At 36.0% G+C, this 19,191-nt stretch overlaps 2 protein-coding genes across 4 annotated transcripts in view; one reads left to right on the top strand and one right to left on the bottom strand.

Moving 5' to 3' along the window:
• Positions 1–6,532: 6,532 nt before the first annotated feature.
• HDGFL3 (HDGF like 3) overlaps positions 6,533–19,191 on the bottom strand; it is a 141,181-nt gene continuing 128,522 nt past the window's right edge. The window contains exon 6 of the mRNA XM_031955679.1: positions 6,533–6,748. Within this exon, the coding sequence (XP_031811539.1) occupies positions 6,548–6,748 (201 nt within the window). The 3' untranslated portion in view covers positions 6,533–6,547. The remainder of the gene's footprint in view (positions 6,749–19,191) is intronic.
• TM6SF1 (transmembrane 6 superfamily member 1) overlaps positions 17,503–19,191 on the top strand; it is a 41,736-nt gene continuing 40,047 nt past the window's right edge. The window contains exon 1 of one of the 3 annotated variants that reach the window (XM_003755455.4): positions 17,503–17,981. In XM_003755455.4, the coding sequence (XP_003755503.2) occupies positions 17,602–17,981 (380 nt within the window). In that variant the 5' untranslated portion in view covers positions 17,503–17,601. The remainder of the gene's footprint in view (positions 17,982–19,191) is intronic. The other 2 variants (XM_031955677.1, XM_031955675.1) reach the window with 2 other exon arrangements.

Raw genomic sequence — 19,191 nt, 5'->3', positions numbered from 1 at the left:
CTAATTGTGTATTTTCTTTTATTTCCATTTAAATTTTTTGGGGTTACATTTTGAGCTCAGAGTTGTCTTCTTACTTTCCCCCCAACCCTGTGGTAAAGAAGGCCAATGTTTTTATATACATTCGTGTGTATATGTGTTTAGGGGTGTGTGTGTATGTGTGTATGGAACCTTATAATACATATTACATTATATCAGTTCTTTCTCTAGAAGTGGATAATATTTTCTTTCTTAAATTCTTCATAGTTGATTTGAATGTTCATATTGCCTAGAATAAGTCATTTACAGTTACTTTTTGGTTCTGTCCATTTCACCCTGAATTATTTCATATAAGTATTTCCATGTTTTTTTCTAAAATCAAGCTGCTCATTATTTCTTACAGTGCAATAGTATTCCATCACATTCGTATACCACAACTTGTTTAGCTATTCCCCAATTGATAGATCTTCCCTCAATTTCCAATTCTTTGCCACCATAAAGAGAGCTGCTCTAAATATTTTAGAATATATAGGTTCTTTTCCTTTTCCCCTGATCACCTTGAGACTTAATAGTGATATTTATTTCTGGGTCAAAGGGTTATATACCATTTTATAACTCTTTCAACATAATTCTCATTGCTCTCCAAAATGGCTGGATCAGTTAACAGTTTCACCAACATTTCTACCAGTTTTTCCATGCCTTCAAATTTGCCATTTTCTTCTTCCATCATATTAGCTAATCAGGTAAGTGTGAGGTGTCCGAAAGTTGTTTTAATATTCATTTCTCCATGTGGCATTTTAAAAGTTTGAGAGACATGGTTTCTGGGTAAGTTATCACTTTATTAATAAGGTTAGCATGTTGTCAATAAAAGGGTCAATGTCACCCTCAAATGCCAAAAACTCTAAAGGTGTCAGTTCACAATTTATATGCTCTTTGAAAAAAGGTATTCCTGAGGGTGATAATGCTAAGTGGTTAACAATTAATGAGAAATGAATATTACAATGATTATATCTTTTACTTTTTACCCAGCCTTGAGCAATGTAGTAGAATTTATTCCTTCCCAAACTTTAGTAGAATAGAAGATTGTTAAGAAAGTTAATCCAATTTATTATCAGAAATGTCCATCAGAGTTTAAACTTTTGAAATGAGTTCTTTAGAAAAAGGGGGAACTCTGGATCTCCCCAAATCACTAGTTATTAATAATTTCTTTTCATCTAATCAATGATTTGGAGAAATTTTTCATATAACTATATATATAGCTTTGATTTCTTCTTCAAAAAACTGCCTGTTTTTATAAATAAGAGCCATTCCTCAATTGATAAATGGTCACCATTTATCAATTGAGGAATGGCTCTTATTTTTACAAATTTGGCTCAATATATTTGAAAAATATGTCCTTTACTTAAGAAACTATAATATTATCCCCAGAATTTTCTACTTTCTTTCTAATCTTGACTATATTCATTTTAATATTTAGTTTTATACAACAGTTGTAATTTGCTAATTAGTTTTGTACAAAAACCTTTAAATTTAATGTAAGCAAAATTATCTAGTTTTATACCTTACAATGCTCTCTGTGTCTTGTTTATTTGTAAATTCCTCTCCAGTCCATATAAATATGACAGGAAATAGGTTCCATGATCTATTAATTTACTTATAAGTCCCTGTATATCTAGGTTATGCATCTATTTTGGGCTTATATTGATAAATGGTGAAAATATTGTTCTATACCTAGTTTCTGCCAGATTGCTTTCTGGTTTCCCCAAGCAAGTTGTATATTTTAGAATCATAGAATCTTTACATTACAATATGTTGTGGAAATCATCTGGTCTAGCTTTTAATCCCCTGATAGTGTAAACTGGAAGGCAAGAAGTGGTTTTTTTTTGGTTTTTTTTTAATACGCATCCCTAGTGCCTCACCTAGTCCTTTAAATGTAGTAGACTTAATATTATATATTCAATAAATAAATACATTCATTTTCATGAAAAAAAGTTTGTTGAATTAAATTGGACTAAAACATGAATCTTTTCTATAACAGACACTGACCAGTAGTCATCTAATCTTAGTCTGAAAACCTTTTGTAACAGAAAATCCATTACCTCATCAAGTAGCCCATTCCATTTGTACACAGTTTGAGATGTTTCAAACTTCTTTTTAAATCAAAATCTTCTTCTTGGCAATTTTCTGTTTAAAACAAATTCTGCCTTATTAGGGTCAGAAGGAATAAACCCAATCTCTGGTCCATATGACAGCCCTTCAAATGTTTGAAAACAGAAATAAGCATGAAAAGAGCACCCAAGTTCACATTTTGTCTCTATCACTTGTTGTTCATCTTTTATTTTCAAAGAAGACCAACAATATTACAGGTAATATCTTTACTCTTTTTTTTTTTTTTTTTTTTTTTTTTTTTGCTGAGGCAATTGGGGTCAAGTGACTTGCCCAGGGTCACACAGCTATGAAATGTTAAATGTCTGAGGCCAGATTTGAACTCAGATCCTCCTGACTTAAGGGCTAGTGCTCTATCCATTGCCCCATCTAGCTGACCCTCTCTCTTGGGTGAATTAGATTTAAATGTGACAAAATCCCACAAAGTTGTCAGTCTTTCTCTCTCTTCCTAAGTTATTGAAGTCCAGCAGTAGGATGAAAGTCAAGATGATTGGAGATTGTCCAAGATGCAGTGAACGCCTTGGTGTCTTCAATGCCTAACCAAACTCTAAGCACTCCACAGTACCTAGTTTCTGTTACCTTCACAAGAACAGATTGTTCTTATCTGCCCATTACTCTGGAGAATGTCTTCATATGTTTAGAATAAACATCCTCCATCTCATCAAAAGATTGGAGACTTGTCGGCTACCTTCAACCTGGTTTAGCAGACTGGCCAGTCTGCTCTGATTGAGCATATATTCACAGCATAAACTGGGTCCTCTGCATATATCACAACTTCTTGGAGCCATAGGGGAGAGTTGGGTGAAGGTGAATACCAAAGGTGGATGAGCAGACCTGAAAAGGGTTTGGCAGGCCCTCAGGCAGGAGGTGCTAGTCTACCCCATATACTACCTGTGTGACATTGGTCAAATCACTTAATCCTTCTGAGCCTTGATTTCCTCATGTATAAAATGAAGGAGCGGATTAGATGAACAAAGTCTAGCTTGTCGATGTTCTTCCTAAAATGTGAGCTCCAAAGTTGACTTGTATTTTAGAGTAAAGCTTCTTAAACCGTGAGTCACAATCCCATATGTAACTGAGTGTGGGGGTCACAAAAAATTTGGCAACAGGGTTTCCAGGGATAGAGCCAGCATTGTGGAGTGAAGTTAGAAAACTGCTTAAGCTCTCCCAATTTCCCTCAAAAATCACATGAAACCAAGCCTCTGAATAGATTCTAGATGACAGCCTACAAAGAAGTGGAATAAAATAATTTCCAAGCTACGTTGGAAAAACATCAAGAAAAGTCAAGCTCACTGGGATAAAAGAGGTGCTCAGGCCAGCTCAGACAGTGTCCAGGAAAGTCACTGAGAGAATCTTAATCATAGTGGATCAGCAGGCAGGATAAAACAGCAGCATAGCAGACCATTGGGGCAGCCTTTAGTCCTAGCACAGGAGACAAATTGTCAGCCTAGGGGAACCCAAATAACACAGGTAGGACTAGGTTGGGCTATCCTCAGTGCAGTGAGCAAGTCACCAAACACAATTGTCCTCTATGCTCAAAGTAAAAAGGAAGAAGAAGAGGAGGAGGAAGAGGAAGAAACAAGAAACAAAAAAGAGCCTTAAGCTACTATGATGACAGGGAATACAAACACCAACTAGGAAAAAGGAAAAATACCCACATGCAAAAAAATCTGTCAGGGATATGAATTGATCTCAAGTCCAAAGAGCCTTCTAGGAAGAGTTCACAAAGGATTTTAAAAGTCAAATGACAAAGGTAGAAGAAAAATTTGGAAAAGAAAACAAAGGTATGCAAGAGAAAGTCAACAGCTTGGGAAAGAAAGATCAAAAATTGACTAAAAAGAACAATTCCCTAAAAAATACAATTGGCCAAAGGCAAAAAAAAAAAAAAAAAAAAAAAAAAAAATCCACTGAAGAAAACAATACCTTTAAAAGTAGAATTAATCAAATGGAAAAGGAGATACAAAGACTAACTGAAGTAAATCATACATTAAAAACTAGAAGTGAGCAAATGGAATCTAATGACTCTATGAGACATCAAGCATCAGTTAACAAACTAAAAGGAATGAAAAATTAGAAGAAAATGTAAAATTTGGAAAAACAACTGACCTGGAAAATAGATCCAGGAGAGATGATTTTAAAATTATTGGACTACCTGAAAGCCACAATCCAAAAATAAATAAATAAATAAATAAAAATAAAAGAGCTTGGGCAGCATTCTTCAAGAAATCATCAGAGAAAACTGCCTTGATATACTAAAATCAGAGGGCAAAATAGTCATTGAAAGAATCAATTGATCACCCGGAAGAGATGCCACAAGGAAAACTTCAAGAAATATTGTATTACAACTATATAAGGAAGGCCAAATGTAAAGTCCAGACTAGCTCTCTGGAGAACTTCAGGTTCAGCCTGAGTCTTTGGTCTTAGTGGAGGAGTCTAGGAGGCAGGAGGGCCACATGGTGGGTCAAAGAAAGATGGAGTCTGGAATCTGGCATTTTCTCTTGTCTGTGGCTGAGAGAGAATCTTCTGTATCTGAGACTTCCTTTAAATACTCCAGTATGATTACATCACTACGTCACACTGAGCATGTGCAACCACACTGAGCATGAGCAACTGTAGTCATTGCTGCACAAGTGCTAACTATAGTAGCATTACATCACCACAGCACATTAAGTATATGTACTTAAATAGAGTGATTACATCATTAGCTAGAGAATCATTCTCATCAACCATACTGAATCTTAAGTATACCTTTTCAGAGTTTTGGCCCTCTATAGCCAAAGAAAAAATAATACAAGCTATCAAAAAAACAAAACAAAACAAAACAAAACAAAACAATTCAAGTATCAACGATTCACAGTCAGGATTACCCAGAATTTGGCATCTTCTACAATAAAGGATTGGAGGGCCTGGAATACCATATTCCAGAAGGCAAAGGACCTGGGATTACAACCAAGAATCAACTAACCAGCAAGACTGAGCATCATTTTTCAGAGGAGATGGATCTTCAGTGAAGTAGGAGACTTTCAATCATTTCTAATGAAAAGTCCAGAACTAAACAGAAAATTTGATCTACAAATATAAGACTAAGAGAAGCATAAAAAGGTAAACAGGAAAGAAAAATAATAAACATTGTTTAAAGGTTAAAGTGTTTATATCCCCACATGGGAAGATAACAGTTGAGAACTATATTTTTTATTAGGGCACTTAGAAAGGTTATACATAGATATTTTTTTTAAAAGACATTAAGGGGTAGAAAAAGGATTATACTGGGAGAAGAAGAAAGGAGAGGTAATATGGAATAAATTAGATCACAAGAAGAGGTACTAAAGACCTTATAGTTTAAGGAAAGTTACAGTAGAGGCAAAGAAAGAAGGTTTAGTAACATGGTTTGAAGCTTAATCTCAACACTTTGGGCTCAAAGAGGGAATGACATACACACTCAGTTGAGCATAGAAATTTATCTTACCATATAGAGAAGTAGGAAGAGAAAGGAGAGAGAAAAGGGTAGAGCTGGATAGAAGAAAGGACAAAAACACTAGGAGAAAGGGGTAAGAAAATAGAAGAGGGGTGATAGAAGGAAGGGCAGGTTTAGAGAGGGATAGATCAGAAACAAAACACTATTAATGAGGGACAAGGTAGAAAGAGAGAACAAAAGTATATACAGGAGAGAAAATAGGATGGAAGAAAATATACAGCTAGTAATGAATGTGAATGGGATAAATTCTCTATAAAGTGAAAGCAAATAGATGAGTGGATTAAAACCTAGAATCCTACAATATGTTGTTTACAAGAAACACATTTGAAACAGATACACACAGAGTAAAGCTGGAACAGAATATATTACACTTTAGCTGAAGCAAAAAACCAAAAAAATAGGGGTAGCAATTCTGATCTCAAAGCAAAAACAAAAATAGATTTAAAGAGATGATAAGGAAGGAGCTACAACTTGTTAAAAGGTAACATAGACAATGAAGTAATATTAATACTAAACATATATGCCCCAAGTGGTATCCAATTTCTTAGAAAAGAAGTTAAATCAGTTACAGGAAGAAATAGACAACAAAAATATATTAGTAGGGGACCCCAACTTCCCCCTCTTAGAATTTGGTAAATCTAACCCCAAAATTTGACAACAGCAAAAGATATCAAATATTCTTCCAATAATTAATTCTTTATATAAAATATACAAGTACATTCATCTCATTAGTATGCAAATTTGCTTTCATCTTTAATAAATAGTAAAATTACATGTGTACCAAAGAATTATTTTAAAATACATTTCTTTAATTTATTAAAAAATGTTTGATTTGAATACTCATTTTATATATCTTTATACCCAGAATAAAGTAAAAAATTCTCAGGCAAAAAGGATTCATATGTGGAAAAAGTCTAAGAAGCCCCTGCTCTAGAGATGGGAGCCTTCTATTTCTGATTTAGAGTGCAGGAATTGGCATTTGCTTTTTTTTTTTTTTTTTTTTTTTTTTGGCTGCCACATTAATCTATTGATATATTGATTATGAAATTGGGTAAAATACCTGGTTGTTGTTGATGTTGTTTTTACGTGAACTTCTGTCTGTCCACAACTTCTCCAACCTGTGCTGTTCACCTTTTATATGGAAGAGATAATAAGATAGAATCAAGAAAGGATGAGGAGAGGTATGCTTAATTTTCAGTAAATGTAGCTCACTCACTCATTGATCACTTACTAATTTAGAAAACAATGACTTGAATTGTTAAGACAGTGTACAGAATTGCTGGCAGTATGTTAAATGGTTCAATGATTGCTGCTTCACTCATCTGTATTGAATGAGGCAGTGTTAGAGTAAAAATCAATTCTTTTTCTGCAACGTTTCCTTCTTTAAAAATCCAATAACTTATTGAGGATGGAATCTGGAATGCCAGAATAGTCCTCCTATGAATGGGGATCTGGAGGAACACATACTTGACTATTCCATTAGAGTTTCTTTTGTTACTTCCACTTATGGAATATGAATGGTTTATCACAAAATTGTAATTATCTCCTGTAATTATCTCCAGATTATCTATTGCCACACTAACACTAAGTAAATAGAGGAGAGAAAACATTGGCTAAGAAGATAGAGGTCCAGCCCTAGAATCTGGAACAAGTAGATTCAAATCTTGCTTCTCACATATAGTAGTTATGTAATTCTGGGCAAATTGCTCAAGGTTTCAGTTCCCTACGCAACTCTTTTAAGACTATAAGTTACATAAGATTAGAAGATATGCTTTGATGAGGGGATTTCCCACCCTTAGAGTCCCTTAGATAGATGAAATCATAGTTACTAGCTGAAAAGAAAAAGTGAATGGGGAGAGTTGTGTCTTTTTTTTTTTTTTAAAGCAATGTGTGTTTACCATGTTTTACCTATATAGTACAATTAGGAAAAGAGCAATTATTTAAAACTTCGAGTCATTAATTATACTCACTCTTTGTAAAAAGAGCATTTTTTCAAACACAAATACCTTCTTTATTAAAAGTCTGTGTAAATGGGAGCAGCTAGATGGCACAGTGGATAAAGTACCAGCCCTGAAGTCAGAAGGATCTGAGTTCAATCTAATCTCAGACACTTAACACTTCCTAGCTGTGTGATTCTGGGCAAGTCACTTAACCCCAATTGCCTCAGCAAAAAAAAAAACAAACAAAAAACAAACAAACAAACAAACAAAAAAAACCTATATAAATGTCTACAACTGTTTCTATCATTAGGTTTCCCCAAATGGAAAGTAATTGGTGAAAATATGCTTAAAACCTTCACAATGCCAGTATCAGTGTCAGGAAGAGCCAAATTCCTAAATTCAAATCTGGCCTCAGATACTTTCTAGTTATGTGACCCTGAGTAACTCATTTAACCCTGTTTACCTCAGTTTCCTCATCTGTAAAATGAGCTGGAGAAGGAAATAGTAAACTACTTCAGTATCTTTGCCAAAAAAACCCTAAATGAAATCATGAAAAGTTGGATATGACTAAAAAAAAGTTGAATAAAAACAACTACCTAAAAAACTAAATATTCACTTTTATTAAAAAAAATTTTTTTTCTGAAATCAACATTTGGAATGTTAAAATAATACTGAATGGAACAGATATTTGTTAAAAACTAAACTTAGAAGATATTTGCTTATATAGAAATAGCCTTAATAGTAAAGACAACATTTTGTTAGGGAATAAATAACAGAGCTGGGATTTAGGAGATCTTGGTTTTAGACCTGAGTCATTTAAGCCTAAATGTCAGTTTTCTCACATGAAAAGTGAGAGGGATGGGACAAGGTGATGTTTAAAGTGCTCTCTGGCTCTAAAATTTCACAATATTAATAATTTAAAGATAATGTTTTAAAGATTGGAAAATACTTCCTCACCAGAGTCCTAGTAGAAAGTAATAGATTATCAGTCATTGCCCCCCTACAAAGAAAAAAACTGAACCTCAGAAAGGTGGATTATGTCTCAGAAAGGTTATGTGTCAAACAGCTAGTAAGTCTTGGAGCTGATTCCCTTGGCCTCTTTCACTACTTCTTTATATCTCATTACGTTTCTACCTACACTAAGTAAATTTTTTGGCTGAGAAAAATCATGGGAGCTTTTTACCTGGTAGAGGCATTTTCACTTGTCCTCTTTTTGGAGCAAAGAACAATGATTATTATGCTGATTCCTGGTACTGAAGAGAAATAATTAACTCCTTTATTATTTCCTTATTTTGCCCTATCCCTCCCTCCAGATAAAAAACCTCAGTTTTGATTACCTATATTTCTGAAAAGCCCTTATAGCCATGGAAACTTTAGCCCCTACAACCACTATTTTCCATTTCCTCTTTTCTTCCTTAAATTCTACTCAGAAAAAAAAAAAATCAAACCACCAAATGGTTGGTCCTAGTGATTCCAATTAAAATAAGATACAATGAACATAATTAGAACTGGAAGAAATTGAGGCCTTCATGGATAAGATTCACAATCACACTCAAGTTGGTGATACAACCACAATTAGAGCCCTAGTTACTCATCCAATGTACTTCAGATAGCTTTCATTGTGTAGCAGAAACAAGTGATTTTTTTTTAATCAGGTTTTTTTTTTTTTCTTTTCTCCCTCTCCTTGAAGTTCCTGTTTTCAGATAGCATTAGATTAGAATACACTTGTAAGTAAAGTCTTGCACTGAGGCCATCTTCTTTGTACTGAGGCCCAAACCTTCTCCTCATACTAGATCAAGTCTTCACTGGGTCTACTACAACTGGTTTTTTCAGGTAAGATTGGATATTCTGGCCTTTGTCTGAAGTAAGGATTTTCTACCTTTTTTTTGTCTCATGGATTCCTTTGACAATCTTATGAAAACTAAGAACCCCTTGTTAGAATCATGTTTTTAAATCCATAACATAAAATACATAGAATTACAAAGGAAACTCATTACACTGAAATATGGTCATCAAAATATTAAAAAAAAAAAATAAATTCCACAAGTTTATAGATACCACATTAAGAACCCCTGGTCTAAATGCATTCTTTATATACGTGACCTTTTGAGAACAAACTTCCAGTTACAGCAAATTTTGTAATAGGCACATGTTCACCAGGGATTACAGAGACCCTGTCCATCGAATTTCTCAAAGGAAGTTAGAATATTGGGCTGTGGTGAGGTTGAGGAAGGAACAAATATCTATAAAATGATCAAGCTCAGAGGTCACAGATATGATCATATATTTCAGTGAAATCATAAAATGTACTATGCTTGATATAAACATTTTTTCCCTACTAGAGAGGGGAAGAATTGTACTAGTGATTTTGAAAAAGGGACCCCGAAACTCTAAAACTGCTTGAAGGAGAAAATCTCCTTTAACTCTGCCTCAGTGAGGGACCCCGCCCAAGGGAAACAAGACAAACAGTTTCATTCTGTTATCTAGGGGGGTTGGTTCAGTCCTGAGCAAAAGAATTCCAACCCTATTCAATTAAAGATCTTCTATTCAATTCTATTCAAATTCCAGCTCAAGTTGAAATCCAGCTTGTAGATGAGCCAACTTGGGACTCCACCCACTAGCCCCCACTGGGTCTGACCTGCTTGGGCTGTCCCAGCCCCTACCAAGACATTCAATATAGCAGCTTCCTTCAACAAAAGTCTTTTGCAGATGGACCTTGATAGTTCCCTTTGCTGTTAGGACCTTCTGTCCACTGAGAATTGCATTCTCAGTGCAAAACTCCATTTTTCCATAGATCTGCCACTATAAAAGTCAGTCTCTTGGTAAACTGATTTCTATCTAACAATAAACTTTCATTTTGCAATTAATAATTTGGGAATGAGTGAATTCTTTCACTCCTAAAACCTGCAGCTGATTTAAAGGGGATTCTTAACAACTCTCTTATAGCTACTAATCTAGACCACTCAAACAGCATCAATTTCAATTACAATAACAAATGAATGTATTTCATCCCATGATAAGGCTCATTTCAGTTCTCAACCTACTTTTACAAGCAGTATATAAGAAAATCTGGAGCAGCTACCTAAGACACTCACTGCCCAGAAAAATACCCCTCTGTAACAATAGTTACTTCCTCACTACTCAGTAAATCTGGTTAGTTTGTCTCCTGTGGTTGGGAGGGTTTATCTCATTTCCAGTGTAAAAAGGATGAAAGATACCTAGCTTCTTCCTAATGAAAGGAGCAAATACAAATCTGATGCAGGTTTAATCTTTCTGAAGTGACTGGTACATAGATTGCTAGACCTAGACTTCAAATATAGCTTTAGTTCCTAACTAAATGTCTAACCCTGGGTAAGTCACATAACCTCTGTGTGCCTCAGTTTTCTTAACTGTAAGAGGGGAATAATAATAGTATCTACCTCCAAAAGTTGCTAGAAGGATCAAACAGTATAATATTGTAAAGCATTTAGCACAAACATAGCATGTAATCAGTGATTAATAAATGTTTATTTCCTCCCTCAAAGGAAGAAATAAAATATTCAGCTTCCAAGCTATTACAAAATTGCCGGAAATCAGAGAAACCTCAAGAATAGACCTTATCTATCAATCAGTCAAAACCAGTTATTAAGCATTTACCATGTGACTCTATACTAAGCACTGGGGATACAAAGCAAAAAAGAAAGAAAAAAAAGGAATTTATAATGCATGAAAAAAATAAAACATATACATGTTAAATAGCCTTAAAGGAGACAGCACAATCAGTAAGGGGGAACCAGAATTTAATGGATAAGATAGGGAAAATAGGAAGGGGCTATGTTGTAAAGAGTTTTAAATGCCAAAGAGAGAGTTTATATTTGAACTCAGAGGTGAAAAGGGAACATTGGAGTTTACAGAGTGAAGGAAAAGAGAGTGACAAGGTCTTTTGTAAGCTTTAGGAAAATCACTTTGGTAGGTATGTAGAAGATAAATTGGAGGGGGAAAGAGATGGAAAGAAGAGGATCTAATTATGAGGTTGCTGCAATAGATGAGAATGAGATGATAATAACTTGAACTAGAGGTTCAAGGTTCAAGAACAAAGGAGAAATATTCAAGAGATGTTGGGGAGAAAGTAACTGCAAGATTTGTCAACTGATAGGTGGGGTTTGGGGAAAAGAGTCAGGGCAATACTGGGGATGTGAATCTGGGCAACTTGAAGGATCATGATATTTTGGACAGTAGTGGTTAAATTCAGAACAAAAGCAGGTTGAAGGTGGAATGAGAAGAGATCAATTCTGTTTTGGATATTTGAGATTGAATTATCTATGGGACACAATTCAAAATATACAATAGATGGCTGTGGTGCAGAATTGGATTTAGGAGGGAGATTATCACAGTACATAGAAATGTTAGAATAATTTTTATATAGATGGTAACTAAATCCATGGAAGCTAATGAAATCACCAAATGAGAAACCATTGAAAGAAGAGTTTAAGAAGACCTAAAACAGAGCTTTGGGGGACACACACAATTAGTGAGAGAGACTTTGATGAAGATCCAGCAAAGGAAGAGTGAGGAACAGTCCAGAGAGGTAGGAGGAGAACCAAGACAGGGCAGAGTCAAAAATACTCAAGAAACTATCCAGGAGAAGGTAGTTGAGAAAAGCTATTAGATGATTAAATTAGACAATTAAGAGATAGTTGATAACTTCAGACAAAGAACATTCAATCGAAGTACTTACCACTAGGATATGCTTTAGAAATTGATACTACATATGATTTTAAAAAGTTGATTTCTATGCCTTTATACTGTATCAATAAAATAATTTAATATGTGATGTCTTTTTAAGAGGGTGTACCTGCTTTATTTTTCAGTAATTCTAAAGAAGAAACTTAAATATGTATAATAGCATTATCCGATTTGGTGTTTAAAACTCCTTTGTTATACATTTAACTTGAGAATTTTCTTTGTAACCTGTATCTTGGAGAGCTGAAGGAGCAAGACTTAGTTTCCTTCCTGATGCACTTTAAACATTTATATAAATGTCCTTAACTTCAACTAGGATCAATAGGCAACCTATAAAAAAGAAGAGCGATAATCCCAGTAGATGAATAGTCAAAAAATATGAACAATTTTTAAAAGGAATATTGTAAACTTTTAGCAACTTTATTCAAAATTGCTTCAAATACAAATAAAAATTAAAACAACTCTGAAGTTTCACCTCGTATCTCTCTTTGCTACTTTACGAGGCAAAGATGATAGAAAGATGGAAATAGTGTTAGAAGGGCTGTGGCAAGACAGTTACACATATGAAATGTTGGTGGAACTGTGAATTGATCCAGTTTCTGAAAAACTATTTGGAAATATACAATAAAATTGATTAACCTGTAAATGCACTATGACCCAATAATCCCACTACTGGGCCTATACCACAAAGTTATAGGAACAAAGTGGTTACTTACCTATTGGAGAATAAACAAATTATGCCATGTCATTCTCCTACTCAGTAAACTCCAGAGCTTCCTATTATCTTTAGAATCAAATACAAAATCCTCTGTTTGGCATTTGAAGTCCTTTGCAACCTGGCTCCAGGCAACCTTTCCAGACATATATTATTTTTCTCCATTCTATTTTCTACATTGGTTTTTATCAATGTTCCTCACATAAAAAAATGTTCCTCCTGTTTTTGTACCTTTTACATAGGTTTTCCTCCTATATCTTGGATGAATTATTTTTTCATCTCTGCCTCTTAAAGTTTCAAATTTCCTTAAAATTATCTCAAAGAATCAAAAATATAAAAATTTATCTCAAATATTACCTTTAAAATGAGACTTTTCTTACTTCCCTAGCTACTAATGTTGCCTTGTCATAAATTACCTTATATTATTTTATCATGTTCTTATAAATATGTGTTGTCTCCTTTGATAAGTCATGAGCTTCTTGAAGATAAAAATTATTTCATTTTTGACTTCATATTCCCAGACCCTCACACATTTCTTGGAACATAGGAGCTACCTAATTAAAATGTAATGAAATATTATTGCTCCATAGGAAATGATTAATATGAAGAATTCAGAGAAACATGGAAAAACTTGTACTGATAGAATGAAGTAGCAAAACCAAGAGAATAACATATACAATGATGAGAATAATTTAAAGAAAGCAGCATCAAAAGGCAGAAATCTTTCTGATTAATTGTGATAACAAATCTTATTTCAAGAGCACTGATTATATATTTCCCTTCTTTTATCAGAAAGATAGGGGCATTTCAGATATGGAATACAGTATATACTCTCAGACTAGTACTGTATCTGTTGGTTTTGCATAAATGTTTGTCTTACAAAGTAGAGTTAATTTGTTTGTATTTGGGGAATGGGTAGACATGAAATAATTCTGACATAACAAAAGCATTAATAAAACTTAAAAAAAAGTAGAATATCATATCTGTTTCTAGATAGAGAATGAAGGAGCTAGTTCAATTTCTTAATAATAACTGATAAAACAAATGGGTTAACTAAACAAATTGATAGAATTAGAGACAGAATATTAAAAGTTAAGAATCACAGATTAACCATTAAAAACCATAAGCAGATAAGCAGAGAAATGATCATGTTGCTAAAAATACAAATGCATTAGTAACAATATAAAAAAATTGCTGGTCTTTTCTTAATTTAAAAAATTTAAATCATGAACTAGAAAATCATAATAAATTTAAACATTTCCATATGCAAAGCCTATTAAAAACACTAATTTATAATATATAATTTGTTTTTTAATGTAATTTAATATTAAACTTCACATGTAGTACAAACATTGCCTTGCTCATTACAATTGATCTTTTGAGAATTTTTAAATGTTTCATTGATGTTCTTTTCTTTCATTCCTTTTTGATTTTTCTTTTTTATATCATCATCACTAGTCTTCCTTTGTAATGTAAGTATGATCAAGCAAAACAAAAGTGTATTATAATGGTTGTGTCTGAAAATCCATGTCTCATTCTGTACATACATTGCCTCAACACTAGCATACATATTTCGTCATTAGTTTTCTGGAGTTGTGATTGGTTATTGCATTGAGGAGAGTTTTTAGGTATTTTAAGTTATTTTCCTTTACAATACTGTGGTCAGCGTTTAAATAGTTCTGATTCAGCTCACTCATATTATATCAATTTATATAAATCATGTCAGATTTCTCTGAATCCATTCCTTTGAAAATTTCTTATGACACAATATTTTATTATATTCACATATTGTAATTTGTTAAATCATTCTACTTTGTTTCTGCTTCTTTGTTATAGCAAAAAGTGTTGTAATTTCTTCAGTACAAATGAGTCCTTTTTCTCTTTCTTTGATTTCCTTGGGATATGTATCTAGTAGTGGTATCACTGGGTGAGTTATTTTTTAGTTAAGTAAATGAGGATGTAGCATCTTTCTTAGTTACCATCAAGAATTAGCAAGATTTGAGTGTTGATAGCCCACGGAGAAAGGAAACATTACCAAGACGTGAGCATGGAGAGAAAGCAGGCTAGCAATGTCATCATAGAATCCTGGGATTTTAGTACTGGAAAAGACCTGAGAGATAATTGAGACTTCATTTTATAGATGAAGATACTGAGGTCCAAAGAAGCTAAAGTTATAACATAGTTAGTGGAAGAGCTAAAACTAAAAGAATATATTCAGCAAGGGGCAGTAAATTGTTCTCCTGCCAAAATTCAATATCTCTGTTCATTTGTTCATTCAATATACTTTTATCTTAAGGAGGCTCTGGGACAACAAACCTTATTGACTGAGGGCATTTAAGTATTTGTTGATTTGATTTCAAATACAGTGAAATGCTAGGCTCTATGAACCAGTAACACTCAAGATATCACAAAGATTAAGATAAATATGGAAACACTGACTGAAGGAGTAAATGAGGAAAAAATCATTAAGGAGACTAGAAGTAAAAATATATAAACCTTTCCTTCAAAAATAAGATTGTGAAATGTCAAAGACAGGTTTCTTCTATATCTCAGACATGAAACTTCTAATTGATGGGCAAGGGAAGATGAATTGTCTTGGAAATGGAAGCATGTTATGGAGGTTGAAGATATGCTACACTGCCTTTCTTCCCTAGAGGCTGGACTAGTTTTGATTCAGCTTTTGAAAAGAAGATCGGGATTTGGTCATGGTGGGGATAATTTGGCAATTCAACCTAGTTCTACCCGTTATCTCCAATGCTTTGCTTCTGTGTGAGCTGAACCAGAGCTCTGTTCTGGATTGGGATTCCTAATAAAAAAAAGGAAGATGTCAGAGACTGATACTTTTTCTCTTTTCTTTCTTTTGTCCTCTCCAAAGGTCCCCCATCACGGTCCAGAGTGCTATGGATTTGCCCAGCTGTAGGGGGAAGTATATAATTAGCACAGTATTGACTCTGGTTTTAGGAAGTTGAAAATATAGGAATTGAATAGAACCTCCTTAAAGGATTTGAGTTAAGCAAAGAACAAAGGGAATAATTCATACTATTTTCTCTGCTGAGAGCTTTCCAGTCCTCACTGGGAAAACAGTAATGAGTAGGGATAGAAAAATGAGATTGATTTTGATATAGGTATGCAGGAGACAGTTCGGAGACTGGAATGACTGAAGTGCAGAGTTAGATGGGTAAAGACCACTTGGTAGGCCCTGAATACCAAGCTTAATTTAGCTTCATCTTATAAGGATGTTCATCTTGTATTGGTGTGCAGAGAAAGGAGAAAAATAGATTAAAGTGATGGAAAGGAAAGAATTCTTTTGGAAGACCTGAGTTTGAATTCTAACTTTAATATTTTAATATCTATATGATCTTGATCAAATCACAGCTGCTTTCTGTTCTCTGTTCTTCATCTGTAAAACAAGGCCATTGGACTAGCATAGTACTCTGCAAAGAGTGCTAGGTGAGGCAACCAAAGGCTCTGTTCTTTATGATCTGTGTAGCTCTGGGCAAAGAATTTTTTTCATGGTGAACCTTATTTTTTCATTTGTAAAAAAAGGAGGTAAAAATAGATGACATCTGAGGTCTGTTTCTTCCAGCTTTCTATCTATGATCCTATGATCTCAAAGGTTCTTTTTATAACTCTAACATCTATGAGGGAGGCCATAGGATTTAGAGCTAGAAGGAACCTTATTTTGTAATAAGGTAGAGATGACACATCATCACCCATTTTCACAGGAACAATCTTAGAAATGCTCTGATTGATTAGAAGAATCCAAGATAAGTAGAAGGGATAGGGATGGGATAGGTTTGGGACACAGTATAAGGGAGCATGTTTATTGATGGACTACAAGAGAGTTTGAAGAGGCATACACTCAGATATGAACCTTGGAAAGGGGGTTGCACGGATCTACTCCTCCAGTGCCAAAGCATAAAGGGGAAGAGCATTCTAGATTTGAGTTCATATGCTAGAGAGAAGGGAAAAGCTCTAGAACTAATTTCTGTGTTACAATTGGCTTAGGCCAGTTTGTGGGTAGCTTTTTGTTCTTAAACATAGGAGTCCCCCCAAATACTAAAAAGGAGCTTTCTTGAGTGCTTGGAGTGAAAAGAACGCTGAACTGGGAGTAGTGTAGGCTGTCAAGAGACCTGATTTCTAGTCCTGACACTACCACTAACGGGGACTTCTCTGTTTGTCTTCAGCTGGATATTCTTGGTAACTGAGTTTTGGATTAATTGACCTTTCAGGGTCCCTTTGAGGCTAAAAATCTTCTAACCCTACTCAGCCAGATCTTAATTCAGCCGATTTTCCCGCTTTTCCCCCCAGGTCCGGAATGGCAAAACTTTCAAAGCCGCTGGCTTGAGAGTGAGGCACGGGGTACTGCCAGGGGTTTGGGGCCGGCAGGCCTTGCAAAGGGACGTGGGGGCATAGGGCATTGCCTGGGGGCTGGGGCTGGCTCAGGCTCAGCCCCGGGCCCCCTCTATCCTCCCCTCAGCCCCGCCCTGTCCCAAGCCTAAGAGATACTCCATCTTCGCAGCTGTCTTCGCAGCCAGAGGAGGGAGGGTCGCTGCTCTGGCCAGCAGGGCTACAAAAGAGAGGGTTGGACCAGCGTCCTCGAGCCTATGGTGCCCTCTTGGCCGGGGCCACTGGAGCCGCCCCGGGAGCTGGGAGTCTGGGGCGCTGCGGCCCGAGAGCCCGGGAGGGCAGGCGGGGTGGGGCGCCTCGGGGAGACGCGCGCCTCGGCGGAAGCTCGGTCAAGTTTAGGGGAGGAGGCAGCCGCCGCGCTCGACTGTGGGGACTCGGGTGCGCTGCAGGAAGCGAGGGGCGGCGGCGGCCGCGCCCAGGCGGACTCAGCGGCGGCGGCGCCGGGGGCGAGATGCGGTGAAGGCCGGCCAGGATCTCCGGAGGAGATGAGCGCCTCTGCAGCCACCGGAGTCTTCGTGCTGTCCCTCTCCGCTATCCCCGCCACTTACGTCTTCAACCACCTGGCAGCTCATCGCAAGTGAGTGGCCTGCAAGGGTGGGGGCAGGGGGAAGCCCCGGCCAGGGACCCGAGAGGTCAGCGCAGAGGGAAGGGCTGCGCGAGAGGCTTGCACTAGCTGGTCTCCCGAATTTTCCTCCAGCTTTCACATTAGGTGACTTTTTAAAATTAGCAACTAGATTCAGTGCATTAAGCGTTTACTCTTTGTAATGCACACAGCACCTCCTAGATGCAACTGAAGCAAGATTAGAAACAAGGATCCATCCATTAGAATGTATCAAACTGTAACTTTTTATATCCAGAGAAGTTGATTGTATCCGTGTGAGTGTGGGAGGTGCGTGTCCTTTCTGGTGGGCTTTCCCCCCGAAGCACTAATTCCTGAGCACCTTTCATTCTTGAGGGGCAGAGAGAGCTGGATTTAGAAAGGAAGGGTCAGGGTTAAAATTCCCATCCTGCTACTTCTACCTGTATGACCTTGGCTTAAATCACTTAATCTCAATGAGTTTTAGTTTCCTCATCTGAAAAATATGGCGGAAGAAATCATAAACTCAGAATATTTTAGAGCTGGAAGGAATCTTAGAAGTCATCCAGTCTGACTCCCCTCATTTTTAGAGAAGAGAAAATGGAGGGATGGTTTAATTAAATGATTTGCCCAAGGTCATTCTGGTTATTAAATGGCAGGACTGGGATTAAAATCTAGGTCTTCTAGACTCTGAAATCCAAACTCCTTCCAGTGCTAAATCCAGAATGTAAAAAGATCTCTGTTGAGGTACCTTTAGAAACAGGTGGTGAATAATTGTAATAGAAAGATTGTTACATTATTGGAGCCAAGAGTTCCAGGCCAAACTACTGCAAATTAGCTGTGTGACTTTGGCTAGGTCATTTCACTCCTCTGGCTTGCATTTGTAAAATGCAGAAGTAGGACTGGTTAATTTCTAAGGTCCCTTCCAACTCTAGAAATAGCAGTAGCCCAATCCCCTGCTTAAATGAGAACATGGATGTTACAGCGCTTGGAAAACTACTAAATTCTATGTTAAAAGAATACATTCTAATTATTTTTAATCTATTAGAGCAGAGTTGGGGGACAGGCTCTGGGAAAAAAAAGGTAGGAGCTAAACTTTAATGGTAACAAAATGGTATTATTTGAAAGGGGATGTTAAGAGTTTTAGTGCAACATTAAATTTAACTGGAACCTGGAAGCTCTGTCCCTACTTTCCACATGAAGCTGCACA

Source organism: Sarcophilus harrisii, chromosome 2, assembly GCF_902635505.1.
Source record: "Sarcophilus harrisii chromosome 2, mSarHar1.11, whole genome shotgun sequence".
NCBI lineage: Eukaryota > Metazoa > Chordata > Mammalia > Dasyuromorphia > Dasyuridae > Sarcophilus > Sarcophilus harrisii.
This window is presented reverse-complemented; position numbering and strand designations above follow the sequence as displayed.